This window comes from Plodia interpunctella, chromosome 25 (genome assembly GCF_027563975.2).
Source record: "Plodia interpunctella isolate USDA-ARS_2022_Savannah chromosome 25, ilPloInte3.2, whole genome shotgun sequence".
NCBI classification, from domain to species: domain Eukaryota; kingdom Metazoa; phylum Arthropoda; class Insecta; order Lepidoptera; family Pyralidae; genus Plodia; species Plodia interpunctella.
The window spans coordinates 6596758-6613068 of NC_071318.1; the positions used below are offsets into that span (position 1 = coordinate 6596758).

Sequence of the window (16311 nt, forward strand, 5' to 3'; positions counted from 1 at the left end):
AGCCGGTTAGAGATGCTTCGTGTTATTTCAAACAAATTATTTTATTTTTATTATTAAATTTTATGGAATAGATACATACCTCGTCTTTACCCATTACGAGGAAGACAGAACCAAGGGTTTCTATCGAAGAGAAATAAATAAAATAAGAAATCAATCATTATATTCATATATTTTTACGACATACATACATACATACAAAAGCCTACAATAGTAATGATAGCTTTGCTAGTAAAGCGCGATAGGAAAGTAATAAGTTTATAGCCCTTTCCCTTGATTGGCTCTTACGACCGGCGCGGAAGGAAATCTAGCACAATCAAATCTATGTTCTGTGTTTCGATCCCCGCTTAGCATGGTTTCATTGTAAATGTAAAAATAAACCTCAAAATTTGAAGATTTGGCTATGATTTTACAACCAGTCTGTCTGACCTCAACCCTCCTTGGGAATGCTATGGTTGCCTATCGACTGTCAAGGCTGTGTCCGCCATCCGGCGGACGAGGCGACTAAGGGACACACAAGACCAAACTTTATAACCACGTGGATACGGGGTTATAAAGTATAAAGTTTGGTCCTGTTCTATGGATACAGTAAATATCCCAAAAGGATAACAAAAAATGAGTTTTATGACCATTTTGGGATTCACAGCACATAGTACTGTGACTTGAGAGGCTTGCGTGGGATAGATACAACACGTAGCGGTTTTTTTGAAGAGTTTTCATGTTTATATAGTTTTATAGTGAGCAAATAAGTATGCGTGTTACCGAATGGTAATCAAACACCACAATCCATAGACAGCGGCACCCGATACGGATCACTGGTGCGTTGCCGACTTTTTGAGAAAAAGATAGACTCTTTTCTTGAAAGCCCCAATGTCGAAACTATTAGGGAACACCGATGAGGGAGAGTTTATTCCATAGTTTAGTACAGCGCAGGAAGAAGTTACGTGATAACACAAGTTTATTTATTACACAAATTAAAAAAACCCCTGACTTTCAATACTTATTCATTACGCTACAACTTTTGAATGACTGAACCAATTTTGATCAAACATATATCTAAGAATCAAACAAATATCAAATAAAAACCGCAATCCAAATCGGTTCAGGCGTTGGTCATTACAATACGTCAATTTTCTTGAGGAAGGAATAATTTCCAAAATCAATAATTCATAAAATTGACATTACTACAGTACAGAGTAATTAATGTAAAGTGATATAGTAAAACTCATTGTTGTCTTTGTTAGAATTTGAAAAATTGTAATGACAGCGCGACCGCAGCGGCGTACGAAACGCTCTGCGAACCACCTTGATGAGCTACTGTGCCACGTACACAAACAGACAGACAGTCACACTAAGCGGGCAAACTTATAACAGCCCTCGTTTTACATCGAGGGTTAAAAAACGGAATGTAGTAGAGTGACAACCGTTAAAATCACTATCTTGAAGGTTGGGGTGGAGATTTCTCCGCACGTCGAGAAGAGCTGTGATACGTGATTATATCGAGCAATATACACGACTAATACTTTCCGCGTATTTTTTAAATATAAAATAACACGTAATAGTATAGTTTATTAATAAGAAGTGCTGAATACATAGAATGGGTACATGTTTGTTTGTTTATGATAACTGATCCTGAAACTTTACACTATGCTCAGCAATTCTTAACTGCATTCAGGTCAATGCGTGTTGTAGTTTATGTTCGTCACGATACACGATACACGTCTTTCGTGGGTCAAAGTGTAAAATTAATCAATAAACTCCCTGCAGAGGCTATTAATCTACAATGAAAAAATTTAAAACTTATGTTAAGATAAATTTAATGGATAAAGCGTATTACACAATTAACGCCTATTTGACTGATAAAAACGCATGGATCCTCCCGACAACTTTGCCATTCCACACATGATCTCTTACTTTTATTTTTATTATAATAATTCATATATTGTGACATTTAAATTTTATTTGTAAAACATGTACGTGATTTGTGATCTTCAAGTGTCTGAATTATACTTCTATTTCGACGAATAAGATTTGTACTTAATTATGTTAGTATGGGGAGGCAGGTGGTCTACTTTTAATTTCCTCCCTTTTCGCATCAAGCTCATCTCTCCTGCGTTCTTCAAAGTTTTGTACATTTTCCTGTATCAAGCGTCATAATGTATACTTATGTAACTGCATCCTGAAGTGCAGCTATTAGCTTTAGCCGGTTATACCTAGGTCTAACCGGTGACAAATAGGTGATGACTTCCTGCTAAGCATATTGTTCGGCTTCGACGCTTGCCGCGGTTTCGACGTACATTGCTGTTTTTTTTTTCCTTGCAGTAATAAAATGCTAATTTAAAAACTACGCAGTGTATATTCATTCGCGTCGTCATGTAGTGTATTTACAGCACTAGAAGCTTGAATACACTAGTTAATAATGAATCAATCCCTACTCAGAATAATCTTCCATGCTGCAGCGAAATAAAAATATAGAATGCTAGCTGCTCCTCTTCCCGCGCAGATTGGCAAAGCCAATAAAGGGAAAGGGCTACAAACTGAGTTTCTCAAAGGCGATGGCATAGCAAACTGTCACTAGTTTCACAACCCTTGATTCTGTCTATTCCGTAAATGATAAAAGAGTGATACTGTATCTGTCAGAAAATAGGAAAATAAAAGTTACGAACTTCGTTAAATGTTTTATTAAAATTAACAAGCCAGGATACTTACTTTCAATTAATTATTAAGTAAGTACTTATTACAAAAACTATGAAAATAATAATGAGATGAAAAAAATCAGGAATCGCGCGGGAATTTATTATTATTTTCAAAAATTAGTTAAATAGCATGTGTGACACGTATAACAAATCCATATACTTATTACTTAATTACATTAAAGCTTAAGTGCTTACATTTTCTTGTTCAAAATAATAATAATATATATAATTATAAGAAAAATGTGTAACAATTTATATTTATATTTGCAAAGTAAAACTTCCCTGTATCATCCAATTCGTTTTCACAAGTTACTTCTTTAGATCTATATTTGTCTATGATTTTTATAAATTCAGGCAATTTGGAATTAATCAATAACCCACAGTGCCGCTTCTGTTGTCCCGTCATCTTAATGTTGCTGACGTTGGAACGACCTTGCAGTCGCTATGGTCGCAGCCAGACTTTTTAGGTTTGTCCGAAGTGGAAGCTTGATGTCGTCAAGGATGATATGCGTGCCAAAGGTCTGACAACTTGGGATGCCGACGACCATGCGAAGTGGAGACACAAAAGTTGGAAAGCGGTCTCCAACGCTCTATGGCTTGAAACCAGGAATGTAATCAGATGAAAGAGAGAGATAAACATTAATATTTTCTTCGAAATTTTGAAACCTAATGAATTTTTTTGACTTATTTGAAGGTGATTTGAACCTGGTATTTATGAAGAAAATATACAGCTTTCTCTCTCTTTATATGATTAGTTTCTTTACTGTATTGTGTTGTTTTAACCTTTATTGTAACAAATACTAGCAGTAATACATCATTAGAATTTAAGACATACTTACATGTAATCTTTCTATTATCAACGGTTTACGATTGTAACTTATTATTAGAACAAATATTAAGAACATCCTTTAGGTCATCCATTGAACTTTATGTGGTGGTAAAATAGCGGAACGCATAAACATAAGACAACACAATTAAAGTTTCCCCTAAGAAGCTTTCTGGTTCCCGAAATAGCTCTCAGGCCGGAACCTCTTGAAGCTCCAACCGAAGCTCCTCTGTGTCCCGGCGATCCTGTTCAGGCTGGGAGACGATGGCAGAGAGTCTCCCATCTGTGATGAGGGGAGAGACTCTCCTAGCTGGATCGAGTCCTGAAACAAATAGGTTTTTATCTACATATTATTCACGGGACTTAGCACGAACCGTCCATAAGTGATGTATATCATCTTACATTGAATAAAGAATTTTGTATTTGAACCTTTTTTATTAGTCTGGCTACGACCATGGGGACTGCAAGGTCGTTGAAGCGTCAGCAACAATATGTATGTAATAAGTTTTTAAATAAAAAACGTTTTTATTGTTGATACGTCTTTATAGTTGTATTTACATTATAGCTAATAATGATGATAATGATCAGACAAACATCGGGACAGGTGAAACAAAAATAGAAAAAGCTTGTAAATAAAAATATACAAACTGACACAATACCTGACTGGATATATTAGTTGGCGAAACAGAGACATTAGTTGGGGTAGACAGAATGTTTCTAGAACTTTTGATGTCCTCCTCGAAGATCTTGAGCCGACTGGCACTACACAGTGGTGTCTCAACTTGTTCCACTGAATTCAGATTCTCTGCGTCAATCTCATAGGATTCTTCTTTTTTGGAGTAACTGGAAAAGAGGACTTGACTTGGCGCCAAAGCTTAATGTAATACCGGCTCCACACTGTCGTCGAACAGTTTGCCAAATTTTGACGGATTCGGTACACATTTCTGGTTTTTTATTGTTGTAAATAAAAGCACTCATACTAACTACGCAATGTTCACGTATTCGGCAATGTCGGCATGTGTCTGAGTTCGGCGACAGTGTCAAGCTGGCACGAGACATTATCCTCGTAATCAGACTGTCTTACTATTTAACAAGTTATTAAGAGAGTAATTACTAGAGCGGCTGATTCTAAAATCACACGAAGCTTCGAAGTATCAAGGTTTATTTTGAACTGATTCAGGACTTCAGATACGCTCAGACCTGGATGAAACCTCCTGGTTACATTCGTACAATTACGCTGCGAAGATTAGTGAGAAAGTAAATATGTACTCAGACAAAAATTAAAAGATTTGTTATATATAGATTAGATCAAGTATCTCAATTTTTTGTGACAACCCTGACCGCATATTAAGAGATTTTTTTTTATTTAATAAATAAATAAATATATTAGGACAAATCACACAGATTGAGATAGCCCCACAGTAAGTTCGAGACTTGTGTTATGGGATACTAACTCAACGATACTATATTTTTATAACAAATACATATATAGATAAACATCCAAGACCCGGACCAATCAGAAAAAGATCATTTTCCATCATGACCCGACCGGGGATCGAACCCGGGACCTCTCGGTTCAGTGGCAAGAACTTTACCACTGCGCCACCGAGGTCGTCAAATTCACGCTTTCATTTTATTAAGCTTACTGTAAGACATTCTTGAACCGGTAACCCCACATGATCTCCTTAGAGAGGTACGAGGTTCTGCTCTGTGTCACCGTTCCCATGTTCTTGGAGGAGCCAGTGAGACAGACAACTATCTCGAATCTGCAAGTAAAAACACTTTTTTACAGAAAATGATCGTCAACGTCAAAACATTTAACTGTCACAATCACTTGTTCAGGTGTCAAATTTTAATTATGTAATATTAGATTTTACCCGCGGCTTCGCCCGCGTGATTTTTCCAAGGGAAGTGTACTTTTTCCCGAAATGAAAATTGCTACGGCATTTTCATTTCGTATTACATTCATATCCTACTCCGTACTCTTAACAATATGTATGAGAAATTTCAAGAAGATTGCTGATTAGATTTGTGACAACCAAATAAACTAAACTTATTCACGGTCGTCGGAATGAATACTTCTGCCATAGTATTCATTCCGACGACCGTGCAAAGTGATAACGAAAAATTAGGTTCTCAAATCGAGTTTTGACCCTCAACGACTCGGGAAAAAGCCAAGAAAATGCTCAAATGACAAAGAGAATTTAGTAAAGTGTGCTAGGTCTAGCACACACAGAACCTACGGATACAGACGGCACAGCTACCAGATCTACAGAATGCATAATACGACTTTGCTATTTACATCCCACCATCGAATCGACTCGCAGTGAGACGCAGCTAACCAATCACAGCGCGCCATTCTGACGTTACAAAAACCACACAGCAATGTGATTGGTTCGCTGCGTCTCACTTCGAATCGAATCAATAATGAGAAGTGAAATGCAAACTCGCACTTCACCCTCAGATCTTTACTTGGACTCTATTTTATCTGAAAAATCTGTACAAAGTACCTGTAATCCATCATATCCTGAGCGGAGAACTCATATAAGGGGCTCTCGGCGTTAATGACGTGGACAACTGTGATTGGCCAGAGCAGGAACGCATTGGCTTGCTTCAACTTCAAGGATTGAATGTAGTTGTATACCAGCTCGCCTTCTAATGTCCTAGAACGAAAAGGACGGTGAATGTGACATTTGTGATTAAGCTAAAAGGGGATTATTCCTTGATTAATCATCCTCATCATCATCAACAGCTATTTAAACGTCCCCACTGCTGGGGCACTGGCCTTCTTTATGGATGAATAAGGAGTTTGGGCCATGACCCCCCACTCGGGCCCATTGCGAGTTGGCGGGTTTCAACAACTGCAAAAACAACTGGGCCTAACGGCTTTACGTGCCTTCCAAAGCATGAAGGAACTCTATATAATTTTGTGACCATCCAATGACCGACCATTGTGAGAGTGTCTTAACCGTCACTATCATAGGCCGAGCGCGCTAATCACTGTACCTTGATTATTGGAACAATTGGCACCTCACCAGAGGTAGATCTTTGTAACGAGATCGTCTGCATAGGAGCATGAAAAAGTTAATTTATTTAGAACTAGCGACCCGTTCCGACTTCACTCGGGTAAAAACATAATAAATTATACCCCTAAACCTTTCTCAGGAATCACTCTATCTATTGGTGAAAACCAAATGAAAATCCGTGCAGTAGTTTTTGAGTTTATCGTGAACAGACACACAGTCAAACGCGGTAGAGGACTTTGTTTTATATTATGTAAGGATAAAACTTGTCCTACCGAATAGGTTTTAGAATGTAGGCTGTGATGGTGCTGGCGATGAGGTGGTGGTTCAGGAGGTCCCACACCCGGAACTGGAGACAGAGTTCACCATCTCGAAGACAGATCTGGAAGAGTAATTTATTTAATTTAAACATGTATTTAGATTCATTAAGGTTCCGTCCTAGGATAGGACGGCTGAATATACTCTCGTGGATGTCGTACCTACGAGGTGACTAAGGTAGTCTAGGCAGCTGATATGCAACAATAGCATTCCCAACGAGGGTTGATAAATAACAGCCAAATATTAAATACTTAGGGCTATTTTAACGCTGTCCCCGGGCTTCGCGGGTCATAGCCCCGCATGCAACCGGGGACATGCGGAGATGAGGACGATAGATTTATTGAGAGCCATCACGTGTCCCACTACTGGACAATTTATTACTCTTAAATCTTTTATAGCTCGGATGAGAGAGTGTGTATCTTGGTTGATCTTCAACTGTCTGTTGATCTGTTTTCAGATCTGAACCTCCTCAAACTCCAGTAGAAGCTCATCTACTGGAGTATGTAAATAGACTACTGGATTAGATTTTTAAGCCACTTTAGAAAAATCTTAGTGATGCACTAACGATTTTTTAACTATTATCATACATATTCCATTTAAGACTTACATAAGTATGTACTAATGAAATTACATATAATAAATAAATATTTGTATTACAATTATAAGTAGTTAAAATGATGTAAGATGAAATTCAACTCAAAAATAAAACTATACGCGGGGTAAATAGATTCGTAATTCCTTTTGGGTTATACAATTTATATCATTGTACACCATACTACAAAAGACGATTGTTACATCTGTCTGTTCCACTTTGTCAACATATAAACAAGACTTGCCATATAATTTGAGAGCTGTTATAATAATCACTGTTTTGGAAAATGTGAATGTATTGACGTGTTTAGTAAACACGTTCTTTGCTCGACTCTATTTACCAAACAAGTCCATATTTCAATTTAAATACATACACACGTGTTCAAAAGTTACGGTAAAATTTGTGTATACTCTGTTTTGCAAGAGAGGGATAGGCAATCTTTAGAAAATTTTACTTCTTTGTTTTTTATTAAATTTTTCATTTAGCTTCACACTAGCGCCACCAACTAATTAAGTTTAAAATATTCAGTACTAATGGAATGCAATTTAATATAATAAATACCGTAAGAGCAGTGTTTATTATAATTAATGTGGTAACAAAATATGAAAGTAGTTTAAAGTTTTAACTTTTCAAGAAATCGTATAGTTATCTTATAGTTATTCAGCATTAGTAATTAAAAAAAGGTATTTTATCTTCAAGTACATGCATAAAGAATCAAATAATAACGATAAAACAATAATGAAGGCAAGAGTAAAACATTTGTTTGAGAAAACTCATTTAACTGCGGCATGCCCATAGCTCGGCATTAGTATTTTAGAGACCATACACGAAATACATCGCGTGGCAACATGAGGAACTATCAATAACAGATAAGTCACATTGTTGTTTGCAGCGACAATAGCGCCATGACTGCGGGACATATTTCGTGGTTTTTACCGCTCTGGATTCCATGGGAGGGATCATTTACATTATTGATCTTTAGATTGTATTTGCCTAAAAATAAGTACTTACAGCAGCTCTCCTACTGAAGCCCACAGATGAGACGTGACGGTTCGGCCGGACCAGCTTCGTGAACAGAAGACTGGACAGGCCTCCAGAGAGGGCTGTGCCGGCTACGATCTGTATTGCAAACAACAGATTTTATCAGGAGTCATGTTTTATGATAAAATGAATGAATGATAAAATCTGACTTTATTGAACTCAGATTTTATAATTCTGTTTATCATTCACAATAAATAAAAGAAAATATATTTCAGTACAGTTATGTCCTATCACAATCACAATGACGACGATGCTAGGACTCCACCAAAGCTGTGCCATGTGGAGCTGACCGTAGGGTATCGATCAACGAATTTGTCAAGAATTATGTAACGCTATTGGTGGCCACACGGTGCCTTGCGGTTTTCGAATAACCAATATATTACAAACAAATGACGAAATTCTATTGGTACTTTGAAATTCAGTTCTGCACAATATAGTTTTCATGAAGTCCCAGCCTACAAAGTTAGTTCAATTGACAACTTTGAAGAAAAGGCTTGTTGAGTTGCGCCGCTTCTTTTTCATCTGCGTTTTGGAAGTCAGCCGTAGACTTAACTTTGCAAACAATGTAAAAATAAAGAATTTTGAACTTCCACGCTTTCTGGCTGATAAATAAATAAATAAATATAAATATATTAGGACAAATCACACAGATTGAGCTAGCCCCAAAGTAAGTTCGAGACTTGTGTTATGGGATGCTGACTCAACCATACTATATTTTATAACAAATACATATATAGATAAACATCCAAGACCCGGGCCAATCAGAAAAAGATCATTTTCCATCATGACCCGACCGGGGATCGAACCCGGGACCTCTCGGTTCAGTGGCAAGAACCTTACCACTGCGCCACTGAGGTCGTCAAGGAAGGAAGGAGAAATAAAGGAAGCAGGAATGCACTAATTTGAGAGAGAGAGATAGAGAGAAATTGAACAAACATATCACCTCCAATACCATGATGATGATAGCTTCAGGGCATTCTTCGTTGGGATATCGGACACCGTAGCCGATCGTCATCTGCAATTTGAAATTATATTCATTATTCAGTCAAAAAACAATATACTTTTGCCTAAAGTCATCAAAAAATCTTAACTTAAATAAAAATAAAAGTGTTCAATGTTTTATTTCATCTAACGTGTTATTATTCCCTGCTAAATATTTCTTTAAGTTGCTTCATTTCACACTTTAGAACTTAGTTTTAGAATTGAAGAAAGCACCTAGTGACTAAATGATGATGATAATTAAATTGGAGTGCAACGTTTTAGAGACATTTTCCTACAGAAAGAAATCGTAGTATCGAACCTTAAACTTGGCTTGACTTTATCTGGGGATTCCATTACTTTTTATAGAGAAATAAACAGCATTATCGGACATGTCATTTTTTAAAAGATGTTTTTGTGGGAATGACTTTACCTGTGTCTCCACAGACATCATGAGGAGTCCTGCAAAAGAAGAAGTGCCTGTAATGCAATGCTCCTTGCCGTCTCCAATGTCATCCGCGTAGGAAGTCGACACGGCGTACCAGATGCCGGCGAAAAACAACCAGAAAACAAAATGGCTGACGATCATGCCCAGGATGAGGAAGCGCCATTTGCTGTTGATCTGGAAGACGAAATGGCGGCGGTTAGGATTTGAAACAATAAAACAATAAAACCACAAAGAAATCTTTTGGCTGACAGAGAATGTACGTACGTATTATATTAAGTAAAATAGAATAAAAAAGATTTTTATTACAAGCATACACGTAAACATACATAAATATGTGTGTTTATGGGTCAGAAGTTGTGTGCGCATCACAATAGGTAACTCAGTGTTACGCTGAGCGAATTCCTAGCACTGATTGTAATAAATGATTTTTTAAAATTAATTAATTCGACGATTCAACTTATAAGGACTCACAAAGTTTAATGAAGTTGCTTTACTTCCTATTTACATCTCTATTTAATTTATCTTTGTCCATTAATAAGGAAAGCCAATGCTCCTGTAGTGGGAACTTTGCGATTGAGTCTGTCTACCTTTGAGATGTAATAGTAAAGCTTCTAAACCTTTTAAAAGGCTTGGGTGGCTGAAGAAGATGTTCAATTTTCTAGATACATCGATAGAAGAAGTATACGTATACTGCTTGCAAATAAGAATTTGTTTACAGCAGTGAAAGTAGCAATGGCAGAATTTTCATAACGGACTCAAAACATTTCTTTTTTTGCATAAGTTTTCATTATTTAGTTTCACTTGTCCCAGTGTTCTATTGTCGTTAGTTACCTACTTGGCTAAAATTTTACATGCATATGTGAATAGGATTGTTCAAAGTAGTGCTTTCATAGTTTATTTCCACACCGGAATAAGTGATTTCTCCCACAGATTGAGTGTGTTTACGAATTCTTCTACGGCCGTTAAGCCTCGATGCCCAAGGCCCACCTTTTTCTCGTCCATTTTGCAAGGTCTTCGGCATCTTTAGTTGTCAGACTATCGGTACGCATATCTCCCTGGATACCGGCACTTTTCCACCAGAGAAGTATGAATGTATTATATACTGTTACAATATATGGTAGATCTTGGTCTTGAGATAGCTTATGAATGCTTGAAACTGAGCAGTTTCAAGTTAATTATAAACACTGCTAAAGACTAATCTTTAGCAGACTCGCTTTGCGAGTCCAGTTTAGAGGTCTTTGAAATAATTTGAAACTACGTATCAAGGATTTACCTGAAGTACTATATCGACGACCTCGGTGCGCAGTGGTAAATTTCTTGCCACTGAACCGAGAGGTCCCGGGTTCGATCCCCGATCGGATCATGATGGAAAATGATCTTTTTCTGATTGGCCCGTGTCTTGGATGTTTATCTATACATTATATGAATTTGTTATAAAATATATTATCGTTGAGTTAGTATCCCATAACACAAGTCTCGAACTTACATTGGGGCTAGCTCAATCTGTGTGATGTGTCCTAATATATATATATATTTATTTATTTATTTATTTGTATCTTATCACTTCGTATGTACATAGGTATGATGTATAAAGACTGTATATAAAGACTTACGACAGTGTTGACGATGTCTCTCATGTACTTGATGGACTTCGAGGGTATGTTGCTCCTGACTGGAACATTTTCCTCACCGTTCTTGAGGACCACTCGCCGGGACCTGATCCTGCGGCCATGTTGGACTGCCCGTCTGAAAAATATTTATATTTGATCATAGAATTTCAAGAAGTGGGCCCTCAGTCCTCACGTACATTCTTTTGTTTACAACTTTCATTACAGGCTCACCCGATAGTGTAGCTTACAGAAAACTTTTAACCTGTAACAAATTGAGGTTAGTGACTAATTTTAAACTTTCGTTTGTTTCATTAGAAGTAGAAAATGTATACGCGCGTTAAAAGCAATTAATGATATTCAAATTAAAATCATTTATTCAGAAATTAGACCTTCACAGGCAAAAGTGTGAAGGTCTAATTTCTGAAGGTCTAATTCCCGTCAATTTTTATATTTATAGTTATTTCTCACAAGCTACAAACTACTGGCATTTCGGAACGACCACTGCTGCTGAGAAAAAATGCCGAAAGAAACTCATTTGAACAGTGTTGGTCCCTATCATGCCAGAAGGGCTTACCATTATTGTTTCTTACAATGTTTTTTTCTAATAATATAACAATTTCAAATAATATAGTCAAAAGGTATATCAAAACAGGTTATGATTGAGTGCTGATAAATATATATATATATCGATATATGCGTGTATGCGTGAAGTGAAAAATATCATTCTTCAATTTGTTTTGAGGTTTCCGCTATAGAATACGACCACTTCATATTCATCAGTGTGTCGTAAAAGTTGACTAAGGATCAGCATTGGCGGGGTCGACGTCAGATAGTGAAAAAATAGAAAGTGTCCATAGGAAGCATGATAGGATCTCACTAATAAACTGTGCCAAACTTTGGCGAATTCGGTATAGATTGGTGGTTTTTTATTACGGTAAATAAAAGAACTCATATCAACTAAGCAACGATCACGTATTCGTGTTGGCATGTGTCTGAGTACGGCGACAGTGTGGAATGACGGATTTCGATGAAATTAGACACTCTGGAAGCACACAGGATACTTTATAAAATTCCTAAAGATCCAAAGGGAGCGAAGCACCAGGGCAAAGCTAGAGCCATATATATTCATAGCAGTATTTGAAGTAGTTTTCCAAAAGGGTTTGGTCACCTACTCCAGTTTACGTGTTTTTAAAAGGATAAGAAAAGCAAACATTTGTCTATTTTATTTAAACATTATTAAAATTGGTCAAAACTGTGCCATATTTGACGATATCTTATCGTGTCTCTAGATACGCTATCAGAAAAATATATATTGAATCACTGTTTCTTGAAGTACTACGCATTTTTTTTATTTAAATTCGTTTTTCATCAATAATAATTAGATAGCAGCTAGTACACATACACATTACATAGCAGCTAGTAAAACGTGCAGACATCTTTCTTACGCTTATAAATTTGAGCCTCTATCTATATTTACTATCTCTCTCTCTCATCTGAGCAATTACCAGGTTCCTTACGCCGCCATTGAGCGTCGGAGCTCAGGGTCTTTGGCTTCCTTAGTTGTCCTGAATGACGACATCAAGCCAGCACTTCCTGGGCTTGCGCCCCTTCTGCCGGGATCAGGCGGGAACGGGACCGCTAAATGTTAGTTCCTACGTAATGTTGATTCTATACAGGGATCTCCAGTAGTCAGATCCAGTAGTTTGTAGCTTTTTGAGAAGTTACTATATAAAATAACTTTTGACTTGAATAAAAACTTAATTAAATTTAAGAAACACCATTCCGATGTTGCTGGCATCACGCCATCTGCTATAGAAAAGAGCTGACGATTTCCAAACGACGCAGAACGCACATTTTTCAAACATAGCATAGAATACTCTCGATTAAATTATCCTTCAAATAAATAATACCTACTAAATCAAAATCGGTCCAGCCGTTTAGTTTACGATGCCACGAACAGCCATACAGACACACCGACGTTAAACTAATAACTTCTCCATCTGTCGTCGGTTAAAAAGTGACTGATTTCTAAAGAAATGTTTCGATTTTGATTGAAGCGAAAAGAGGAAAGTTAGCTTACTTTGGGTCTTAAGAGTATCCATTTCTACGGCTTCCTTGTACGACTGGTGTCGTACAAAATGTATAAACATTAAGTATCTTTTATATTTATTACATAGATCAAACCTCCACCAACAAGAACTTAGGTTTTTCAACTATTTAATGAAATTAAAATTAACACATGTACAGATTGTGACTACGGTCATGTCTCAAAGTAAACAAAACATAATAATCACTTGGATTAAACAAAGTGCATTGCAGTGCATGTTATCATGTAATATATAGTACCGAGCTTAGACTATTGATTATAACAACCAATAAGTAAATAATAATTATACCATTAGATCTCTAATTTAGGTAGATACTAAATGAAATCGATCCAATAAAAAAAGCGAAACAAAATTACTGTTTTGTTTACTAATAAACTTACTATTATTTTATATGTTTTTAATTCATAAACTACTGTTTACGAATTAAAAACATATAAGAAAATATGCTCGAGTTTCTGAGAGCTCCACGTGTAAACAGACAGACACAATGTGTGAACACACGTGTTTTTTGTTTGTAAGGTCAACAGCATAAAATGTTTGTATTGCCAAATATAGTCTTTGACCGATTCCCTGTCCCGTGAATCATATAACATCTCTCTCTTCTGATTGATTTTTGGTTGATTTTATGACTGGCGGCCTGTCTAACGTTAGCCTATTTGGGAATGCGATTAATCTCTATCTATCCAACGACATATAATTTTATCTTATCATAGCATTTCTCTTATCAAATATAATAAATTAGGACACTTGAAAAAATATGTTATGGGTTCCTTACACAAATACTAAACTGAAGTACTTACTGGGTTTTGGTAGAATATTTTTCCTCTTATCCGATGGTAATCAATGGATATGATAAGAACACACAGAAATGTCCACCAAATCTAAAGCAAGGTACAAGATTGTATTGCCTGGAAGTGATCACGACCCTGAACCATGATGATACAACTATGATGATACTCAATACTTAAGCGGTGGTGGTGTAATGTTTAAGACGCCCGCCTGTGGATCGAAAGGTCCCAGGTTCGAATGCTACCTACTGCTGTCACATGAGTTTGTATACTAATTTGACTCATTGTATAGTAGTTTTCATCGACCACCACTTGCTTCCGGTGAAGGAAAACATCGCGAGGAAACCTGCACACTGATTGATACTTATTAACTTGTGTGTGAAATGGAGAAGGCAATGGCAAACCACTACATTAATAATGAAAGTTGTTGTATGTGTTTCATTCCACGTAATAATCACGACCCTCAGCCATGAGGAATACGACTATGTAGAGAAGAGAGCAATATTAAGTAAGCAAAAGCAAACATGTCTAGATGAGCTGTAAATAAAACTCAAACCCACCTATGTTTTGTACCCTTCTTCCGTCTCCTAGAATACGGCGTCGAATATCCCACAGCACTTCTCAACGTCTCAAGCTCGTCATACAAACTCTCTATTACATCAATTCTGTCATATAACTCTATTGGAGCACTAGAACTAACCATCGGTTGAGTCGACGCGTTTGAAATATGTCTCGTCGACTCTGATTTAGGACTATCATTCTCCACATCTATAGTCAAAGTTAGACCTGTATCGGTGTGTTCATCTTCACTGGAATACTGTGATGCGTCCGTTGTTAGTCCATCACCACTTGACGGATAAGTTTCGTGTCTTTCATTCGCTGTAACAGTAGGAAAAGAAATTTCGCGTCCTTCGACATAAGTCTGAGATATTCTATAATGCTTTTTCAGTTCTTCGTTAGTATAGACGTCAGTGTTGACTATGGATGGTATTTCTATTGATGATCTACCTGATCCGTTGCCAATGGCAGCAGAATAACTTAGTGATCTTTCTAATCCGCGATTTCGACTGCCTCTGCGTTCTGGCTCAATGTTCATGTATATTCTATCCATTGTGTTTTTAATTTCTAGATTACTTTTGCCTAAATCGATTACTGTTCACACTACTGCTTTGCTTTGGTATCAAACTTCATTATTTACAATAACTTATTTCTTTCATACGCACTTTTATATTATCAATTTGTTTATGAACGAATAAATACAAACACTGGATTATTTGTAATTCATAAACAGTCGTAATTTCTATTCAGTTACTGTTTCTTAGCAAATGTGAATCGAAAGATTTACTGTCACCAAGTCAATAACATATTTTCAATACTTTAACATTGTCATACTTCCTTTGTTTACCTCTAACACCACAACACACCTTTCAAATATTATCTCCACATAATTTCACTCTTCCATTTTACTTATACCTAACACTTTGAATTTTATATAAATCATTAAATATATCACAAAAGACTTAAATAGGTCTAGCAGGTTCGTAACAATGAATTACACTATCTGGACTGGCAGATAACACCTTAGCTGACAGATAACAGTATTGTGATCAGAGCCAGTACCTCACTGTTTATTTACCCAAGTGTTATAGGAAATTCTTTAGCTCATTCATGCGACATTGTTTTAATTGGATCTAGCTACTGAAAGTACATAATTATTTTTTATGTCTTAAAATATCTTCTACAGGAAATTCTCTCCCTTGGACATCAATGAAGACGTTATACATAAAATGTTATTGAATTCGTGCATCTGTTTCAAACTACTTAATAATATTAATATCACTATAGCACCAACATCATATTTTATTTATTTATTTTTATTTAAGACT

The 16311-nt window shown here is 36.5% G+C and overlaps 1 protein-coding gene across 1 annotated transcript; it reads right to left on the minus strand.

Moving 5' to 3' along the window:
• Positions 1-3600: 3600 nt before the first annotated feature.
• Positions 3601-15992, minus strand: LOC128680837 (G protein-activated inward rectifier potassium channel 3-like). Its single transcript, XM_053764278.2, has 10 exons — positions 14986-15992; positions 11533-11665; positions 9905-10093; positions 9437-9508; positions 8464-8571; positions 6818-6924; positions 6030-6182; positions 5166-5285; positions 4179-4362; positions 3601-3841 (listed from the first exon to the last, which is right to left on the minus strand). Exons 1-10 carry the CDS (start codon positions 15534-15536, stop codon positions 3680-3682), a joined length of 1779 nt encoding a protein of 592 aa, XP_053620253.1. The 5' UTR covers positions 15537-15992; the 3' UTR covers positions 3601-3679.
• Positions 15993-16311: the final 319 nt, after the last annotated feature.

What these genes read in the sequence shown, in the direction of transcription:
- LOC128680837 (XM_053764278.2), bottom strand. Translation starts at nt 15,536, where the DNA reads ATGGATAGAATATACATGAACATTGAGCCAGAACGCAGAGGCAGTCGA. An exon ending in GCTTCAGTAGGAGAGCTGCT is followed by an intron (nt 6,925 to 8,463) that starts GTAAGTACTTAT and finishes TTACTCTTCCAG; the next exon opens with ATCTGTCTTCGAGATGGTGA. An exon ending in CAGGATATGATGGATTACAG is followed by an intron (nt 5,286 to 6,029) that starts GTACTTTGTACA and finishes TTTTACTTGCAG; the next exon opens with ATTCGAGATAGTTGTCTGTC.